Source organism: Panicum virgatum, chromosome 2K (genome assembly GCF_016808335.1).
Source record: "Panicum virgatum strain AP13 chromosome 2K, P.virgatum_v5, whole genome shotgun sequence".
Lineage (NCBI taxonomy): Eukaryota > Viridiplantae > Streptophyta > Magnoliopsida > Poales > Poaceae > Panicum > Panicum virgatum.
In genome coordinates, this window is record NC_053137.1 from 22,577,100 (window position 1) to 22,598,716 (window position 21,617).

A 21,617-nucleotide genomic window follows, 5' to 3' on the forward strand; every position below is an offset into this window, starting at 1 on the left:
TCATCACTTGAATCTTCGCTTGATGAGACATCGGTCACCCACTCTTGCTTTTTCACCAAGAAGCTTCTCTTGGTGTTGCCCTTTTTCTTTGGGAAGAGCTTTGTCTTCTTGTCATGGCTCTTCTTCTTCCCAACCTTCTTGTTCTTGTTCTTCCTTTCTTCTTCTTCATCATCGCTTGAATCATGGCGATGATTGCTCTTGTTATCCTTGTTTCTTTTGTCAGGCTTGGGGCAATTTGGACGGATGTGGCCTTTTTCTCCACAATTGTAGCAAATTTTGTTCTTGACATCCATTGGCCGGAACATTCCCTTTTTAGAGTCAAAGTTGAAACCCTTCTTATTGATCTTGTCATTCAAGCGAGTGAACTTTCTCATCATGAGAGCAAGTTCTCCATCTTCTTCAACATCGGATGAGCTTTCATGATGATCATCTTCTTCATTGCTAGAGCTTGAATCTTGCTTGATCATTTTGAGCTTGCGGGATTTGTTTGCCTTGGTCTTTAGAGCAATTGATTTGCTTAAAGTTGGCTCTTCGGACATACCAAGGATACTCATTTCATGAGCGCGAATTTCGCTCACAAGTTCTCCCACTTCCATTGTGTCAAGATTCTCCTTTTGAAGCATAGCATTGATGATGTTATACTTGGGCTTCGGGAGGAGCATGAGAATCTTGCGATTGATGGAGGCACTGTCAATTTTGGATATTTCAAGTGCATTAATGTCCTTGACAATGACATTCAAGCGAGAATACATATCATTGCAATTTTCATGAGCTAGCATTTTAAAGGAATCATACTTAACTCTAAACATGTGATATTTTTGCTCACGAACTTTAGTGGAGCCTTCATGAATTTCAATGAGCTCCTTCCAAATATCACTTGCTAAGTCCATGCCATTAACTCTAGCAAAGACTTCCTCACTAATGGCTTCGAAAATTGCATTTCTAGCCTTGGCATTCCATTTTAATTGTTCCGTGGAGGGAGTTCCGGTGAACCCGGTTTTTGTGGCCAACCAAACCTCGGGGGCAATCGCATCAAGATATGCGGCCATGCGAACTTTCCAATAGGCAAAGTTCTTGCCCTCGAAGGGAGGAGGCGAACCACCCATCTTGGCCATAGCTCTAGGCGGTGAAGCCTAATGATCCAAATGAGCAACGAGGCTCTGATACCAATTGTAAGGATCGATGGACCAAGAGGGGGGTGAATTGGGCCTTTTTCAATTTCTAAAACAAAGTAAAGCAACCTTAACCTATGCAATGCTAGTAAGGCACCAATTCACCAACCGGATAACTAAGCTACCTACACAAGCTAAGAGAGATAAAAAGAGAAGTAAAGCCTAGCAAGGTAGAGCTAAGTTATGATCTCTAAGTCAAGCTCATGAATAAATTGCATGAAAGAAAATGCTTGAATAAAGAGAGTGGACAAGAGACAACCGGATTTTTTCCCGTGGTATCGATGTGTTGGCACACACCCCTAATCCACGTTGTGACACTCACAAAGAGTCTTGTCACCTCCCAAGTCACCGAGACGAGGGCGCTCACTAAGAGTCTCCGTTCACCATCCCGGCGTGGTGGAGATCAAGCCACGTACAATCTTCTTCTCCGGGCTCCCACAATCCTTGGCAAGCTCCGCGAGAAACACCTCGATCATCAAGATCGCCTAGGTGATGCCAATCACCAAGAGTAACAAGCTAAGGCCTTCACTTGAGCAAGAACCGATCACCAAGAACGGATGCACACAAGCTTCTCTCTACTCAAGTCCTTAATCTTGCTTCTTGATTGATTGAATGAACAAATATGTGAAGGATGAAGCTCAAGGTGGCTCTTGACTATAGTATGAGTGTTTGGATGTTGCCTGGTGTCAAGAGTAGCAAAATGACCCATTGGAGGGGTATATATAGGCAGCTCACACGAATAGAGCCGTTGGAGAAAAGCTGCCAGAAAACTGCGTAGCGCCGGTTAATCCGACGTCCCTCCAATAGTCATCGTCGGTTTAACCGATGAATGTAAACTGCCCCTTCTGAAAACTAGCCGTTACAACTTGGGCAGATTAACCAACGTATCATCGGTTTAACCGGTGAGTGTAGTTGTCCACTGATCAACTGAAAAACCAAGTCTCTGGACAACTGCACCGACGTTAACTCAAACCTATCGTCGGTTTAACCGGTGAGTACAACTTCTGAATTCCTTTGAAAAACCATCTCACTGGTCAATTGCACCGACGTCTTGATTCAAACAGCGTCGGTTAATCCGGTGTATAGAACTTGAATTGCCCTGGAAAAACCAACTCTGGACTAATGCACCGACGTTAATTTCAAACACGTCGGTTTAACCGGTGTATTGAATTGTCCAGACTCTGCTGACTTTGTTTAACCGACGTATAGAAAATTGAGAGCGTCGGTTAAACCGGTGTATAGACTTTTTCTGATTTTGTCTTTTCTGATTTGAGTCTTGAATGAAATCCAAATATTCTTGAGATATAAGTTGAGAACCACTAATTTGAACTTCTAGAAACCTGAGTGACCATTGTGTGCATCCATTTTCAAATGACCATGTTCATGCTCAAGTTACTTAGCCTTAACCCCTCTTAATAGTGCGATCACTACAAAACTATAAAACCTATACTAACCCAAGTGTCCTTCTCAACCTTATGACACTTAGGACTAGAAAGATCCTTAGTCTTGACATATATAAGAGTTGAATACCGAGATCGCCTTTTTGAATAATAAAATTTAGGGGCCTCTTTTGACATATGACCAAATGAGCGATAATGATCTATTAAGCTGCACAAACTCATTAGTCACAATAATAGTTGTCATTAATCACCGAAACATACCTTGAGGGCCTAGTTGCTTACAATGTCCCAACTATCAACAAGAATCTAGTGAGTGGCCCCCTTCTATGCAAGGACGGGTTTAAGGTAGTGTTAGTGTCTAATAAATTAGTCGTGTCGAAACATGGATAATTCATTGGTAAAGACTATGATTGCGGAGGCTTGTTCCGCCTTTCCCTTGCAGATTTTTGTAATAACTCAGTGAACTATATTTGCGGTGCTGTTAATGATGATGCGAGTGTTTGGCAGTCTCGTTTATGTCACGTTAACTTTGACTTGATGTCTCGATTATCCAGCATGTGTTTAATTCCGAATCTTACTGTTGCCTAAGGTTCAAAGTGCCATAGTTGTGTGAATCGAAACAGTCTCGAAAGCCTCACAAGGCAGCTAAGGAAAGAAACTTGGCACCTCTTGAACTCATATATTCTGATCTGTGCGAGATGAATGGTGTGTTGACAAAAGGTAGAAAGAGATATTTCATGACTTTGATTATTGATGCGTTCAGATTTTGCTATGTTTACTTGTTGCAAATTAAAGATGAAGCGCTAGACTACTTTAAAATCTATAAGACCGAAGTTGAAAATCAACTAGAGAGAAAGATCAAACGTTTAAGGTTAGATCGTGGTGGTGAATATTTTTCCAAAATTTTTGATAAATTCTGTGAGGAACATAGCATTATTCACGAGAGGACGCCTCCCTACTCAACCGAGTCTAACGAGATTGCTGAGAGAAAGAACCACACGTTGACTGACTTGGTTAACGCCATGTTAGACATTAGTGGTTTATCTAAACCATGGTGGGGGGAGGCCTTGTTGACTGCGAGTCATGTCTTGAATAGAGTTCCTAACAGAAATAAAGAACAGACTCCATATGAGATATGGATGGGGAGAAAACCATCGCTTTCTTACTTGTGCATATAGGGATGTTTGGCAAAGGTCAATATTCCAATCAACAAGAAACGCAAGTTGGGACCTAAAACAGTGGATTGTGTCTTTATAGGATATACTTAGAGGGCTATAGTTTATAGATTTTTAGTAGTTAAATCTGAGGTACCTGATATGCATGTTAATAGTATTATGGAATCTCGTGATGCAATATTTTTTGAGAATATATTTTCAATGAAAGATATGCATAGCACTTCTAGATTTTCTTCTGAGATAACTCCTGAACGTGTTGCTCCTACTATTTCTGAGACTTCTGAACAACCTGTAGAGCATGAGGAAATCCTTGAGAAGGATGACAGTGAAGCTCTTCGGAGGAGCAAGAGATAAAGGATTGCAAAATCTTTTGGTGATGAAATCACTGTGTACCTTGTGGATGACACATCCACTACCATTGCTGAGGCATATGCATCTCCAGATGCAGATGATTGGAAAGAAGCTGTCCAAAGTGAGATGGACTCGATTCTATCCAATGGTACATGGGAACTCACTGAGCGACCCTATGGTTGTAAACTTGTGGATTGTGAATGGGTGTTCAAGAAGAAACTTAGGCCTGATGGTACTATTGAGAAGTACAAGACTTGGCTTATGGCCAAAGGTTACACACAAAAAGAATGCGAAGACTTCTTTGACACATACACACCGGTTGCTAGACTGACTACTATTCGAGCACTTCTTTCCCTAGCTGTCTCATATGGTCTTATCGTTCATCAGAGGGACGTAAAGACAACTTTTCTAAATGGAAAGTTGGATGAGGATATCTATATAGATCAACCTGACGGGTTTGTAGTGAAGGGTCAAGAAAGCAAGGTGTGCAAATTATTGAAGTCTTTGTATGACCAGAAACAAGCGCCTAAGCAATGACATGAGAAGTTTGACAGAACTTTAACTTCTGCAGACTTTGTCATAAATGAGGCTGATAGATGTGTGTACTATCGCTATGGTGGGGGTACAGGAGTCATATTGTGTTTGTATGTAGATGATATACTGATTTTTGGCACAAATATTGATGCGATCAAAGAGGTCAAGTCTTTTCTATCAAAGAATTTTGATATGAAAGATCTGAGAGAAGCTGATGTGATTCTGAACATCAAACTGATTAAGGGTGAGAATGTGATTATTCTTTCGCAATCTCATTATGTGGAGAAGATATTGAGTCGCTTTGGCTATGTAGATAGCAAGCCTTCTCCAACCTCTTATGATCCTAGTGTGATACTCCGAAAGAACAAAAAGATTGCAAAAGATCAGCTGAGATACTCCCAGATGATTAGTTCACTCATGTACTTAGCTAGCGCAACGAAACCCGACATATCTTTTGCTGTGAGCAAATTGAGCAGGTTCGTGTACAACCCGGGTACTGATCATTGGCATGCACTTGAAAGGGTTATGCGCTATCTAGTTGGTACTATGAGTTATAGGATTCACTATTTTGGGCACCCTGCTGTGCTGGAGGGATATAGTGATTCGAACTGGATATCTGATGCTGATGAGCTTTGTGCCACTAGTGGGTACGTGTTTATCCTTGGAGGTGGTGCAATATCATAGAGGTCTTGCAAACAGACCATTTTGACGAGGTCAACCATAGAAGCAGAACTTACTGTTTTAGATACAGTCACTGTTGAGGCAGAGTGGCTGCGTGAGCTCTTGATGGACTTGCTTATGGTTGAAAAACCAGTGCCGGCTATCCTTATGAACTGTGACAATCGAACGGTGATAATCAAAATAAACAGTGCTAAGGATAATGCAAAGTCATCAAGATATGTTAAAAGACGACTGAAATCTATCAGGAAGATGAGAAACTCCGGAGTGACAAGTGTGACTTATATTCAAACAGACAAAAAAACCTAACAGATCCATTTACAAAAGGGCTATCACGGAATGTGATAGAAAGTGCATCGAGGGAGATGGGTTTGAGACCCATATAGTTGCCACAGTAGTAATTCAACCTATGTGATCGGAGATCCCGTGAATTAGGACCTGGGAAGAACAAGCTATCGGTTAACTGAGGAGAGTAAACTTTCTTTAGAACTCTCTTTTAGTGAAGATGCAATACTCTCAGATGCTGTATGGTAGGTTGGCTATGTGCCTTAATGTGTTTCTATTGGCTTAGTTAAGTAAAGATGTTGTCCTACAGAGCATTCTTGAAAGAAACACATCTATATGAGACCGACTGTTGAACGTCGCAGTCTATGAGACTTGTGTAATCTCTATCAAGCTTATGAAGAGATCAAGGAGTATGACGTATATGCTCCACCCGCGGAGAAGGCTACTGGCAGCCATGTACTGGTTATGACTTTGAGTGAAATTTATTCGCACCAAACTTGCAATTCAAGGCGTAGTCCATTGTTCAAGTTGTAGATAAGTGTAACTTGAAGCTCTAGGTGAGTGTTCAACTTAACAGTCCTCACTAAAACACTAGTATATCAAATAGTAGTGAGAAATAGGCAAAATCTATAGATGAGTATTTGAGATTTGGTGGGGGATTGTTAGATTTATGGGCTTGGCCCATATAAATAATACTAATAAATCTCAAAGGCCCATTAGCGCTAAGAGAAGGTACACCATCTATTTGTCCCGTATTGCTAATGGACGAGGGTGTTGAGGGTTTGTCTCCCAATAAATACGGATCACCTCTCTCATGAAAAAGTGCACCATAGATCGCTATACGTGGAGTCCCCAAGGTTTGGGAATTCATAAGAAGATCTAATCTGAGTTAGGATTTTTGTCTCCTTTCGCAGCTGCGCCGCCACCGTAGTCTTCTCCATCCCGAGCGTCGGCGTGCACCGGCGAACGGGAGAACAGGTCTCCGGAATCTTTCGCCTTTGGGATCATGCATCGGGAGATGACGAATAAGGTTTTTGGGAAGCACCCGGCGGGAATTCTCAACGATCTTCGCAAAGGCTCGCCCTCCGTCTAAGTCTGGTGCTGCGGCGTATCGTCATCTGCGACATCGTCTGCTGCACTCCGTTCGCAGGACCGTCTTCGTTCCGGCAGCGCCGTTCGTCTTTTCGAAGGCTAAAACTCAGTACGTATACTGTTGTTTAATTTAATTCTTCATCATGTTTGCTGAGATGATCTGGTTGTATCTTGTTACTGATATAATAGGGTTGTTCATGCTAGTTCTAGTCAAGTTCATGATATATTTATTTCGAAATTTAATCGAACAATTGCCAAGTTATTCAACATAAAATGGAGAGCAGATCGATAAACACAGATACTTCCGCGATTACTCGTGAATCCGACGTGCTCAAGGAATGGTGCATGCAAATGAGTCCAGAAAGATTTCCAGCTACGCTCTGATCACGCGCGGCCGAATGATTCATTTCGCTTTCGGTGCTCAAGCTCAACACGGAGAATAATCTCAAGTCTCAAATAACAGAACAACAATGCCAACATGGAAGAACAGAACGGAGGAAAGAAAATGCAAGGACAAGGTTTGTTTTTGCCGATCCAGACATTTCTAGGAAACTAAGATGGATGGTAAGCATAGCCGCCGGCCAGATGATCGGGACCGATCCGATCCGATCAGTAGTCGTCGTCGCCGCCGAAGTCGTCGTAGCCGCCCCCGTAGCCGCCGCCGTACGAGTCCTCCCTCTCCAGGTTGTCCTCCACCCTCTCCGCCACGCGCTCCTCCAACTTGTTCTCCAGGTAGCTCGCCCCGCCGGCCAGCGCGAGCCCGCCGAGCACGCCCGCGGCCGCGCCCACGGCCAGCCCTGTCCCCATCCCCATCTTGCTGTCCTTCTTCTTGCCGTCGGCAGCGACGGCGGCAGGCGCAGCGCCGTACGCGGGTGCCGCGGCGTCGTAGGCAGCCGAGGGAGCGCCGTACGCCGGCTGCGGGGGCGGCGGCGCGGAGCCGTAGGCCGCAGGGTACCCCGCGGGCGGCGCCGCGGCGTAAGGCTGCGCGGCGCCGTAGCCGGCCGAGCCGTACGCGGCGCCCGGGCCGTAGCCCCCGCCGTAGCCGGCGCCGGCGCCGGCGGAGCCACCGTAGTACCCGCCGGCGCCGGGGCCGTAGGGGTCGCGTGTGCCCGTCTGCGCGTAGCCCCCGGGCGCCGGGTAGGGGTCGTAGTACCTGGCGGGCTCCTTGACGGCGACGCGGACGTCGAGGCGGCCCTGGGGCCGCCCCGAGGGCCGCTTGAGGCGGAGGGTCCGCGCGGCCTTGCCGCCGAGGCCGGCCTCGTCGAGGACGTCGCGGAGCGGGAGGCGCGCGGAGCCGACGAGCGGCTTGACGCCCTCGTCGGCGTTGGCGTGGACGACGTCGACGTGGAGCACGGCGTCGTCGAGGCGGGAGGCCGGCGGGAGCGGGACGAGGACCTTCTCGTCCCAGGCGGGGCTCTCGCCGCCGTCGAGGTCGACGCGGGTGGAGCAGCGGGCGCCGGAGTCGACCCAGGCGACGGCGTAGGGCCGGAGGTCGCCGTGGCGCCAGTTGACGTTCTTGAGGTCCCGGGCCGAGCCCACCGTCACCTCCACCTCGTAGCGGGACCCCATCTCTCTGGTCCGCTTGCTGCTGAGGGCAACACTCGGCGGATGGGGAGGGAAAGCTTCTGGGGTTTGATGGCTGGGTGGCTCGGGTGGAGCATCACGGGGAGGACGGCGACCTGTATAAATAGGGGGTGGGTGAATGGATGCCTCGGCCCGCGGGGGACAGGACGGGACGGGACGGCGTCCCCCTAGCCGTGGTTTGACTGGTGGAATGGGGACTCTGGGAAGAGAGAGGGGGCGGATGCAACGATGCATGCAGGGGGCTGGTCGTCCACGCGGCTGCCTGATCTGGCGTGCGCGGCCACTTGCCGTGGGAAGGTGGCTGTGCGCCTGTGCCTGCCTCCCACGCTTGGACAATTGGACTCGACGGGCTGCACGGCGAGGCGTGCCTGCACCGCCAGCAGCGGAAGAAATCAACGTGGGTTTCCTAAAAAAAAAGAAATCAACGTGGGCCCGCCCGACGGCAAGCGCGACCCAACCACTCCGTGCGCCAGGCCGCCAGGCAACTTGCTCCGTTGGACGGACGCTGGTTCCACTCCCACGGTAGGGACACGGCGGGCGTCGTCTTCCTCGCCGCTCTCGTGTCGTCTTCCTCGCCGCTCTCGTGTCGTCTTCCTCAGATCGCCCCAGCGACACGGCGGTCTTCTCTTCTCTCGTCTGGGGTGTTGAGTGTCGTCCGTTTTTCTTGTCTTGCCTTGGGATCCTTGTCTTTCTTAGCTACGAAGGAATTACGATTATTGACGATATTGCCCCCGTCAGACGTTAGGTGATGTGCAGTCTTTTCCTTTGCTTCCACGGTCATTAGAGCATGGCTAATGGTTCAATCAGCTGCCGGGTAAATGCTACAGCCATTTCACGTTGAGCCTTCAACATAGCCAATTAATATAATAGAGCTGGCTACTAGGTTGGCTAAGAGAGTCATTGCATTTAAGAGCAAGCACTTAATGTAGACATGTAGATACAAATCCGCTGTGATCAAGATCTTTGTGGCCAGGCATAAAACAACACAATACAAAAACCACACTTCCTCGTCCAGGCACCATTGGGATATATCAACACTTCAGATTTAGAAAATACGTTCATATTAACTAGTAGATAACATTATGGCAGATATCACCATGACACCGACAATAAGCATTACAAAGTCCTAGTAAACAAAATCAAACAACAGTGGTACTAAATAAGTTCTTAGACAACACAAAACACTAATTAGTGATCTAAACAACGACGATAAGGGCACAACCATGCTTGGCTCTTTAGCTTTCTTGCCATCCATTTGTCGTTCATATGGAGTGTCATCTATAGAGAAGGAATGCTCCACATCCTCATGAACATTAAACTTCATCTTTTCTAGATCCAAAGTTTCAAGGGGTTCCAAAATAGGCATCCTATTTTGGTTCCTTCCTAAGAATATATATCCCAACAGTGCATAAACATGAATGGACCATCATTCTTGTGCTCTTCTTCATACAATTTCAGTTCCTTGTCCATTAGATCCACATCAGATTCACCGCTAGCCCACAAAGCACTAGTCTCTTTCCAGCTACCACAAAACCATGCGACCCTTTTCTTAATTCTTCCAAAGAGATCCTTGATGTGTTTCAGTTGCCTTGCCTGATTTTTGGAGGTACCACTATTGTAGGCAGCAACAACTTCTTTCCAATATTGGTCATTCTTCTTGTAATTTGAATGGATTGGATCATTTGAATTATTCAGCCATGCGCCGACCTAAAATATTATCAAAGGAGGGGGCTTATTACATTGCTATTAACATAACACATGGATTAGATCATTGAATTAACAAAAACAGCAACTTTCCTCTAAAAAATAGAGTAACTTACCAATCTACGATCCTCATCTTTTGTCCATAACACATGTGTCCTGCCACAATCAGCAATATTGGTGTCATCGCCAACATGGATCGGTTTAAATGAACTCCCATGACTAAGACCTTGTGCATGGACTGCTATGTTTTTGTTCAAAAAATCAACGAAACAACCTGGTGGGTGAGAGTTTGCTCCCCTGTTCAAAACATATATACACAAAAAATATATCCTCATGACAGTAAATGGACAAGCAAAATAGTAGCTTAATATATATATAAGAAACCTGCTCATATTAGCTTGGAATAGAACTGTCATAGAGATAATATTATAGAACTTATCATGCTGCAGCTGCTACACAAATCTAAACAAAGAGATACTCTAGATTAGTACTGGATATATGCATCCACAGCAGTTCTATAATATTAAGATGAACTAAGATGAACTGAAAAATAAGTGCTAAATAAGTGCAGCTGATCGCAACCTTAACTAAGATGAACTGAAAAATAAATCCTAGTATCAACAAGCGAATGAATCGCGTAGTACTACCCTCTAGCAAATTTCAAGCAAATGAATCGAGTATCAACAATGAATGTGAGGGAAAAATATTATACCATGCTTGTACATCTGGGTCCTTGGTGGTTGGAGCACCAATGCTAGCAGGCGCCGGCCAGGATCCTTGAGCCGACGACGATCCCACCATCCATGGTTGCTGTAATCCGGCAACCTAGTTGGGCGTGGATGATGATGTCGTGAACTGCGACGGTGGATACGGTGGACACCAGGCACGTGATCCAAAAATTGAAGGGATGGCTGGGAGGGCGCCGGCTGAGAACACGGTGGAACCGCCTGAGGCGGCGGCGCAGATGTCCTCTTCGACTTCCTGGACATCTCGCGCAGGCGCTGGTAGTGGCTTGGGACCTAGGGTTTCGGGGCTGGGGATTGGGGACGATTTGGTATGGATTTGGGACTTTATGCTTCGATTTGGCGTGTATGAATCGATTTGGCGGGAGCTGGAGGGGAGATTTAGGCGGGAAATAGAGGGAGGAGCACATGATCTGAGGGGGGAGGGCGAAGCGCCTGCTCGTCACCGACTGCGGGCGAGATGCGGGCGATTTTTCCTCGGGGCGAGCGCTTCAGCCGTGCGAAAAATGGGTCATCTTCTCCCTTCTCTCTCCTGGTCCCTCGTCTATCCGTGTAGGATGTTAATGACGTGTAAGGGTTTGTTTAGTTGGTGAAAAAGTTTGGATTTTGGTACTATACCACATTTCGTTGTTACTTGACAAATAATGTTCAATTATGGACTAATTAGGATTAAAAGATTCATCTCGTAGTAATCAGTTAGACTATGTAATTAATTATTTTTTAACTGTATTTAGTACTTCATGCATGTGTCCGAAGATTCGATGTGACGGGGTACTGTGTGAATTTTTTGAAACTAAATGAGGCCTAATTTTATTTCACCGGCTGACTTAGGCCCCGTTTGGTTCACGCTACGCTACGCTACGGGAGAATCTTCTATGCATGATGTAGTAAATGAAGTCAATTTGCAAAATCTTTTAAGGGATAGTTGTAATTTTTCGCGACGAATCTAATGACAATAATTAATAGATAATCGCGCGGTCAAAGGTCTCATTAGATTCTTCAGGGTTACTAGCACGGGATTCTGAAGTTAATTTTGTCAACTGACTTTATTTGACACTATAATTAGCAGTCAAAGTGTCACTGTTCACCGCCACAGCGCAAACCAAACGGGGCGTTAGCGCTATTATACCTGCTCTTAGGGTTCTATGCGTACGATCTTCCGGTAGCAATATTTTAGCTTAGCTGTATTGACCGGACCAATCGCCACATGAGCTGCTTGCTTAGCTGTATTGACCGGACCAATCGCCACACGAGCTGCTTGCTATCGAGATTTGGATCTGGAATTGAAATTTCTTCTCACCTTAGATCTGTCTCAATGGAAGTTTTATGGGCATAGTTACCTAGACTAGAATTAGGTAACTGTGCCAAATAAGTTTTATGGTGATAAAATTCTCATCACATCTCATAAAACTTTATCCTTCTCTTTCCTTACCATGTCAGCAAAATTGATGATATTTAATGTCATGAAACTCTCCATTGGACTGGCCTTAAAACTAAGAACCAATCACCTCCGCTAAAATAATATAACAACAATAATAAGGAGGAGAACGGGCCAATGACAACACCCTGGTTGGGGACAGCCAGAGCAAGAAGCCTTTCTTATATATATATATAGCTACTCTCATCATCAGTATACCACCGTGTGTATGTTCTCATACTCATTTATCACTTTGAGTATATTTATATACTTATTCTAACATACTTCAAAGGTATATACATGAAAATTTTCAAAAGCAGTCCTATTTTTAAAATATATATGATTATATCTTATTATTAGTATATAAAATAAGTATGTCCACATACTTTATGTATGGTTACATACCTAATGTATATAACATCACAAATGTTCAAGTATGATCACATACTCCATGTACATACTCTTTGTTGGGTCAGATACGTAATATATGACGACATACACATGTGGGAGTAGCTACAAGCGAGTGTAGAATGAAATTTTCTATATATATATATATATATGTAACTACTATTCTACTCGCAGTGTGTTGAATATTATTCAACACACCGGCGGCTCCGTCCACAACTGCGGCGAGTAAATATGCATCTGATATTTACTACCCCACCAACACATACCGCATTCAACGCAATTATAAGCAATACCGTGACCACCCACACATGCAAACCAAAGCTGTAAAAATCTAGACCAATAATTTCACGATCCAAAGACCAACCTTTTACAGTGGTGTGGTGGGATTGGTTTTTTGGATAAAACATACCGGGATGGTTCAGAACGCATGGAAATCACACCATTGATTGCTACTTATTGGTGGCAAATAATATAGGCATAATTACCATATTTATTATGGTTATTTTGCTCTATAATTGGTGGCAATTAATTATCTTAATTTTGTTTACCTTAATACTCTCCTCACTCGTCAAAACTGCTATGTACCAATGCATGGATTAGGACAGCAACCGTAAGTATTTTAGTCGAACCGTAAAATGCCAATGGTGCAGATATATAAACAGAGGGCAATCAACCTATGTTTCGTTCCGCATACACCGCCACCATCCCTCCTCTTATTCTTTTCACGAGCCACTCCTCCACGACGGCGTCGGCAAGCACTGGTGGTGGAGCACGCGGAGGTTGCAGCCTGACCTACCCAGCCATGGCGCGTGTAGGCAATAACCCAGGTGAGTTCAGGCGCCACCTCCCCCTTTCTCCGGCCCCGCCGTGTTCAACCCAAAACTACATTCGATGAACACACAAGCCATGGTTTCTAATTCACCAGCCGGATGCCCGCAAACAATTGCTCCCACACACATGTATCCCTCATGCGCATTGGAATTGACTGCCCTAGGCATCCTTGATTTTTTTTTATTTTTAACTTTTTTTAATAAAATTTTAATCTAAACCCGGCTGCCGTTTTATTTGCACGGCATAGCCCGTTTGGTCGCGCCATCCGTACTGGCGCGACAATTAGCCTCTGTCGCGCCAGTACGGGTGGCGCGACAGGCGTGCCACGCTGGCGCTGCGACCTGGACCTGCGCCACGTGGGCGCTGACGTGTTCGGGTCTGTCGCGCCACATGCGGTGGCGCGACAAGGCTAATATCATGGGCCTGCGCCAGCCCCTTCTCCCCCACCCCCTTTTTTTCCCTCTCTTCCTCCCGACAGCTCCGCCTCCAGAGAGGCCGCCGCCGGCGTCGCCCCCCAGATCCCCTCCAAATCCGGCGTTTTGGAGGGGGTAAAGTGGGGGGGGGGGTCGTTCCCCTACCTCCCCTGAAGGTATTCCCCTAATTATTTCGTCGTTTAACCATGCACATTAGTATATATTTGTGGTTTATGGTGATTAGGGTTAGGTTTTTGATTTAAGGAAAAGTGTTTTAGTTGATAGGTTAGTCATGATTTGATGTTTGGATGACATATAGCTGTATATCTGCTCGCGATTTGGACGTGAGGTAGCACGTGCATGCACCGATTAATAGTTATTGTAGGATTGAGTAGGGGGAAAAATAATATCTTTGTGATGCCAATATTAACTACTTGTTCATGAATTTTTACATGTGCACATTGTAGTAGTTCTTCATTTTGTTTGCACACTGCAACCTCTTTAATCATGTGAATGCTCGTAAAACTTGTAGTAAGCACTATGTAGCTTGGAAATTTTGTGGTGCTTGCATAGCTTTGGGCACAAATGAAATGAGTTGAGCTAAGATTTTTCTTTAGCAACTTAAGCATTAGCAGATGTAGGCTGTAAATATTTGTTGAGCTTAGATTTTTCATATATAAGATTAATGAGCACATTTCTGTCGATATATTTAGGCACATAGTATTATAGAGTACTTGTTGCTGCTGTAATTAATAGTGGTTTTGTCTCATATTTTTAGATCTCTGAATATACCTAGACATGGACGAATTAGTTCGGTTCTTTCACGGGGGTATGGTTAAGGAAAATGGAGAGTTTGAGAATATGATAGAGGATGTAGAACTTTTCGCTAGTTCTCCATCGTTCAAGGATTTGGTAGACCGAGTTGTTTCAAAGCATTCTTGTGGCATTGATGAAATAACTCTGAGGGGCAGATTTGACTGTGGTAAAGCTAGAGCACATTATGTTATGCTGACATTGGAATCGGAGATGCATTGGAGGAAGTACAAGGATATAGTTGCGCGTGCAAATGTGATTTGTTGGGAGATTATTGTTGAAATAACCCGTACATCTAGATCACAAGAACCAGTTGGGATAGTAGATGAAGTTCCATTTCGTATTGAGAATATAACTCAAGAGTCTACTATTGTAGAAGATGTCCCAAATCTCACTTGTGCTAGTGAATTTATTGCGGATTATGATATGGCCGTCGCTTGCGATCATTTCGACAATGGTACCTTCGAGAAGGAGGATGACAGGGGTGCTGGAGAGGATGATGATGTTTCTTTAGGTTCAGAAGACAATGAATACGATAGTAGTGATGATGAGAACGATGATGAAGCCATTGGGGAAGAAGAACCGGAGGGTAATGCTAGGGCGCCCCAAGCAGAGCAGAAAAATGATGATGGTGACGGATCCAGCCCTAGTGATGAGGAAATAAGGGGTGATGAGTGTAGGGATGGGGCAATGGGTCAGGCTGTTAATAATGCTGAGGCACGATTTAGTTATACCGCTGAAGAGTTGCGCATGATGAAGCTAGTCCACGTTGAAGTCCCGGCGGTTTCAAATGCTAAGGATCTTAGTAGGATCCATAGAGCCATTTGTGACTCATATATCTTTGAAAGCGAGTCTGTAATTGATAGTGACAGTCTAGAGATTCGCAAGGGCATGAAGTTCAATTCACTTCCAGAGTTGCAGTTTTTCTTGGTTGATTATGCAGTGCGTCATCATCGTCCATTTAATGTGGTTCATTTAGACAAGAGCTTACGGTACGATGTTCTATGCAAGTAGGGGTGCCTATGGGGTGTATGGTCACGGATTGTTAGGGGTACAGGTTAGTGGAAAATCACCAGAGTAATACAGCCTCACACATGTGCATCCTTGAGACTGAAGCAAGTTCACGCGCAGTGCACGGCACGTTACCTAGCACATCGCATTCTTGGGATTGTTCGGAAGGACAGCGACACATCAGTTCCTTCGCTTATGGAGTCAATTTTCGGCATGTATTCGTACCGGGTGAAGTACTCGAAAGCATGGCCTGCAAAACAGCATGCTATAGCTCTTTGCTGGGGAGATTGGCTAGAGTCATATGCAAGGGTGCCCAGAGTCTTGACGGGCATGTCCCTATACAATACAGGGATTAGATGGTTTATACACACGGGAAACATGATGCTTCCTCACAACGGAGTGTACAAGCATGTTTTACAAAGGGTGTTCTGGTGCTTTCCCCAGTGTGCTGAATCATTCCAGCATTGCCGACATGTGATCCTCGTGGATGCCACATTCTTGACGGGTAAATACAAGGGGACACTAATGATGGCAGTTGCGGTGGATCCAGAGAGACAACTAGTTCCGTTAGCATTTGCTTTGACTGAAGGAGAAAACAATGACAGCTGGTCTTGGTATATGAAGCTGGTGTGGCGGTATGTCTTGGGTCCCTCTAGGCAAGTTTGTATGATTTCTGACCGGCACCATGGCCTCCTAAACTTTGCTAAAGAGCACATGGATGGATTTCCCCCTCTTGTGCATAGGTGGTGCATGCGACACTTTGCAGCAAACATGTGTAGGTGTCAGAAAAAGAAGGAACCAATTGGGAAACTAAAGTTTCTTTGTTCAGTGCGCACAGAGAAAGCTTTTGAAGAAAAACTTGCAGATTTGGAGAAGGAAATAAATGACATGGCCAAGGAGTGGCTGAAAGGCGAGATGGTTGACAAGAATAAATGGGCTCTTGCTTATGATGAAGGTGGGAAGCGATACGGTATCATGACCACGAACAACGCTGAGTCATTAAACAATATATTTAGGGGTATTCGGTCAAGACCTGTTGCAGGCATTGTAGAGTACTCCTTCGAGAAGTTGAATGAGTACTTCGTCGATAGATGGGGTAAAGGCCGGAGTTTGTTGGATAAGGGTGAACAATGGGGACTAATAGCAGAGGAACACCTGAAGGATGCTGAGGATAGATCGGTGAACCAACTTGCAGCACCTTACGGCCCTGAAAGAATGATTTATGGTGTTAGAGGTGCAAGTGGTACAAATATAGGAGGAGAGAGTCATGGAGGACGCCATTACAAAGTGGACCTCAGATCTGGCGAGTGCACTTGCATAACACCACAGCTGTTACACCTTCCATGCTCCCACCTAATAACGACATGTAAAGCTCGAGGACTTTGTTTCAAAAGCCCCACTTATTTGAGTCCGTACTACGCTCGGTCGAACACAATCAACATATGGGAGTCCAGTTTTGAGCCTTACCTCGATCCGTCCCAATGGCCCGAGTACAAGGGATTAGAGTACGTGTCGGATGCATTGCTATTGAAACCTAAAAAAGGAAGGAGGCGGAAGAAAAGGCTCAAAGGTGACATGGACGAGTCGCAAGGTCAGGCTAGTGCGGACTATGGCACCGGTGATTTCGATGAGGACAGGAGCCAGAACCGTTGCTCCAAGTGCCATAGATTTTGTTCTCAGTGCAAGTGTAAGAAGAAAAAGAAATCAAAAAGAAAAAGAACGGCCCAACCTAACCCGAGTAAGAGAAGAAGGCATAGAACACATGTTTGTGCTTAGTATGAATAATAATTAGCAATACAAGTTTAATTAGAGTTTATTGTTACTCTACAATCATTGTTGCAATAATATTTATTGATCGTCTATATTTATTGTTTAAAATAGAGTTCATTTTTCTGTTGGTTCTAACTAATCAAGTTTTGATTTGTCACTGTAGGATGGCGCACCCCAGGTTCCCCCTACTGGAGACATTCTACGACTCCAAGCACCGAGCACACGTCCTAGTTGACCGTGGGGAGGTTAGTATTTGTTTTACCAAGTACTTCAATTTATATAATTTTTTCCTGCCCTCTAACGACTCGTTTGCTATGCTATCAGGCGCTGCAGCCCCTCCGCGCACGTACCCACTCCCCACTTCGGTGGGATGAGCGGTACGTGCTGTACCTTCGCCGGGCCGGGATGCTTCCTCTTGCGCGTGTTGTCTGTGCGGGCCTCCCAGTTATGGATGCCCCTCTTCTGACTGCTTTTGTGGACCGATGGAGGCTAGAGACACATTCATTCCATTTACCTTGTGGGGAGGTCAGCATCACTTTGCAAGATGTGGCGATGATTCTCGGGCTACCTTTAGAGGGCAATGCAGTGATCGGCATGATTCAGACTGATGGTTGGAGGGATATGGTGGAGGCACACATTGGGATTCGACCTCCAGAACCACCTGAGGGAGTCAAGGATAGGAAGACTTCAGGGGTTAGCTCGGCTTGGTTGAAGCAGAATTTCAACCATTGTCCTCAGGGAGCACCTCAGGAGGCTGTAGAGCGGTATGCTCGCGTGTGGTTGTGGCACCTATTAGGGGGTTTCCTGTTTCCTGATGGTTCCGGGAAAACGATCTCATGGATGGTCCTTCCAATTCTGGGACAGCAGTGGGAGAACATCGCTCAGTACAGCTGGGGGTCGGTAGGACTAGCTTGGCTTTACCGGCAGCTTTGTGACGCATATCGGCGTGTTGGCAACGACTCAAACCTAGGAGGTTGTGCATACCTCCTGCAAATCTGGATTTGGGAGCGGTTTCCAGTCGGTCGGCCATACCGTGGAGAACTAGAGGTAATTCTTGGCTTACAATTTAATTTTGAGTTTAGTGCACATTATTTGTTGTTCTGAACCCTAACTTTTCTCTGTTTGTAGCCGTGGCCGCACCATGATCCTGGGTCAAGGCCCACCGTTGCTTACTGTTGGAAGAACATTGGAGCTGTCAGAGGGGATCCTTTGCGCTGCTACATGCGTTACATGGACGACCTAGACTGCCTCACACAAAATCAGGTACTAATCTGCATCCTGGGTTTTTAAATAAATACTTTAGTCCTCACAATATCTAATGCTTGCGTGTTACATAGATATTCTGGACACCATACAGTCGAGACGAGCTGGAGGATTTGGGACTTAGTGACATTTGCAGAAGAGATGCAGAACTGTGGAGGACTTGTGTGCCTTTGATTTTCTACTTTGTAGTCGAGCTCCACTTACCGCACCGTGTTAAGAGGCAGTTCTCAAGATTGCAAGACTTCCCTCCGGAGGCTATTTCGACATCCCAGGCATTGCATCGGTATGTTGTATTTAATTCGAATTATATTTGTCCTACCAAATATGATGTCACTAATATACCGCTCCTATGTCAGAATTGACAGGAAGAAACGGTACACAGAGAATGATTGGCGTGTCAAACACGCAGTGCCTCTGGGGTAGTGGGAACAGAGGCAAAGGATGGATCTGGAAAGTGGGCCAGCACATAGGCACAACCATTACAAGGAATACCTTCGTTGGTTCCATTCAGTCACCAGAGTTTCAATCAAGCCGCCACGATCAACTGAGCCTATAGAAGACCATGCGGACACCGACGATGATGATGACATCATCGACGAGTACGATGACATCACTCGCGGTGGAGTGCAGCCTGAAAGGGGCCCTTTGCAGAACTACATGGTACATAATGCTATTTCAATGTTTTGGGTTCTTACAAATATATTCACAGTTTCAATTATGTTAGGACTAACTCAATCGTATCAGGCACAACAACTCGGGCGTCTCGCTAATGAGGCAGGCGTGGCAATGGCTCATGCAAGTGAAGGAGACAATGGAGGGGGCCACTTTAGGGCATTTGTCGAGGTAACCGTCTTTTTGTTTACTCATATTGTCACCATCTTTGTAATACTTTCGTATGTGTATTGTCTTACATTTATCGGCTGAACACAGAGGGTCCGCCGGAGTTGCAGGACACCGATTCACTACGGTAACGTGACCACTACTACTCCTTTGCCTTCTGCTTCCAGAAGTCAGTCGTGGTCCACTTCGAGGACGGCGTCACGTGCAGGATCAAGGGGAAAAGCTATCCAATCACCCCAATCCAGTGAAGAGTCTGACCAGGAAGAGAACTTAGAAGATGACGACCCAAGCTACCAGGTGCTCAGGATGTCACAGATGTTTGACGGTCCCCCAGTAACGCAGACTCAGGGTGAATCGAGCCAGGTCAGCATGATTAATTCAAATCATATAACTTAGACTCCATGATGTACAAAACATTGCTCTTAAAGATTCCTCGGAACTTTAAATTATTGTTGTAGGCACCACAAGATGATCCTCTACCTCACCGACAATGCCGCTCTTGTGACCACACCGACGTTGGTAGCGGGAACGTGCTCCCAACAGCCCCTGGACGGCAACGGTGCCGCAACGATCCTTTCAGCCCTCCCGACCAGCGCCGCCGCCGGAGATGAAGCAACACTGACACTTTGTTCCTAGATCTATTGTAAAAATGTTACCTAGAACCTATGAACTATTTGTGCTTGTCATGAACTCTTTGTGTTTGTCATGGACCACTTTAGGTTGTGATGGACAAGATACTTGTAATGGACTACTGTAGCTTCTAATGGACTATGTGCTTGTGTGCTGATGGTTCTATATTTCTTTATTGGTTGGTTTGAATTTATCTTGTTTGGTCAGTAATGGTTCAAATTCTGAGTCACTTTGGACAGCTTCAAATAGCATACAGCAGCAGCAGAAGCAAGCATCAGCGAGAGGGAGCAGCAAAGCAGTTAGCTGGCCGAATTCTGTGCTTGTCGCACCATTCCGGGTGGCACGACAAAACTGTGCCCGCGCGCCACCGCAGGCAAAATGCAGCCCTTTCTGGGCTGTGGGAAAACATGGCGCGACAGAGAGGGTCTGCCGCGCCAACAAGGCTGGCGCGACAAACCTTCTCTGTCGCGCCAATGGGAATGGCGCGACCAAAGGAATCTGCCACGCCACCAAGTCAAAAATGCAGTCCTTTCTGGACTTTGACACACCATGGCGCGGCAGAGTGGGTCTGTCGCGCCAACAACACTGGTACGACAAGCCACGGAGCCCGATTTGCAGCCCTTTCTGGTCTGGGGCAGTCGTTGGCGCGGCACGGCTGTTCTGTCGCGCCACCCATACTGGCGCGACAAAACTGTTTGTGGCCCCAATTCATGCATACTAATTTGGCACTTGATGCCTTTTTTAATTTGTGTCAGTTCATTTCATCCTTTTTTTCCTTATATTTGTCAAGCATTTTGTGAAATGGACAGGTAAAGAAGTTGTATAAATAATTGCATCATTTATCTCTTATATTTGTACCAACCCAATAAATTCTTGTTTGATTCTACAACTTCCAATGTTACTTAACTCATATATAATACCACCAGTGCATATTGTGACAATAAAGCAAGGGCTCTAGGCTTTAACAAAAATAAAAAAACTACAAAATTATTGTGACAAATCAGTGCATATTACCTGACCATACTATTTTTCTCATATCACCATGTTGTTTTTGTTAGTTTTGGTAAGAGATCATGTGACTCTATGCTGATCCGAGTGCCTCCTTTTCCCAACATTCAAATTATTATTATATTTATAATTTCACAAAGCTTTTTAGTGAATGGACTTGTCAATGAATATGTTTCAGTGAATATAACATTGGCAGACTTTTCAGTGATTAGACTAGTCAATGAATAGGTTTTTCAGTGACTAGCCTTTTCCGTGGCTAGGCTTTTCAGTGACTAGGCTTTTCAGGGGATAGACTTTTCAGTGACTAGGCTTTTCAGTGATTGGCGTCTACGATGTCTATATTTTTCAGTGATTTGATGTTTCAGCCATTCCTGTTTACAGTAAAAATAGGTTGTACGAGATAGGCTTTTCAGTGCCCAATCCCGTCATGCGCGTGGAGCAAATTAATTCCACTGGGCCATCTGCGCACCAAATCCCGGGTATTATAAAAGGACC

General features: G+C 45.4%; 2 protein-coding genes across 2 annotated transcripts; both read right to left on the reverse strand.

Annotated features, from left to right (window-relative positions):
* Nucleotides 1-7,039: 7,039 nt before the first annotated feature.
* On the reverse strand, nt 7,040-8,414 carry LOC120671853 (protein SRC2 homolog). Its single transcript, XM_039952113.1, has one exon. It carries the CDS (start codon nt 8,254-8,256, stop codon nt 7,297-7,299), a length of 960 nt encoding a protein of 319 aa, XP_039808047.1. The 5' UTR covers nt 8,257-8,414; the 3' UTR covers nt 7,040-7,296.
* An 867-nt stretch (nt 8,415-9,281) lies between these two features.
* Nucleotides 9,282-11,233, reverse strand: LOC120671861 (glutathione S-transferase T3-like). Its single transcript, XM_039952124.1, has 3 exons — nt 10,688-11,233; nt 10,092-10,272; nt 9,282-9,978 (listed from the first exon to the last, which is right to left on the reverse strand). The coding sequence occupies exons 1-3, from the start codon at nt 10,774-10,776 to the stop codon at nt 9,655-9,657; spliced, it is 594 nt and encodes a 197-aa protein (XP_039808058.1). The 5' UTR covers nt 10,777-11,233; the 3' UTR covers nt 9,282-9,654.
* Between the last annotated feature and the right edge of the window lie 10,384 nt (nt 11,234-21,617).

Coding starts and splice junctions, on each gene's coding strand:
- LOC120671853 (XM_039952113.1), bottom strand. CDS start 8,256: ATGGGGTCCCGCTACGAGGTGGAGGTGACGGTGGGCTCGGCCCGGGAC.
- LOC120671861 (XM_039952124.1), bottom strand. CDS start 10,776: ATGGTGGGATCGTCGTCGGCTCAAGGATCCTGGCCGGCGCCTGCTAGC. Junction 10,273..10,687: donor GACCCAGATGTACAAGCATG/GTATAATATTTT, acceptor TGTTTTGAACAG/GGGAGCAAACTCTCACCCAC. Junction 9,979..10,091: donor AAGATGAGGATCGTAGATTG/GTAAGTTACTCT, acceptor ATAATATTTTAG/GTCGGCGCATGGCTGAATAA.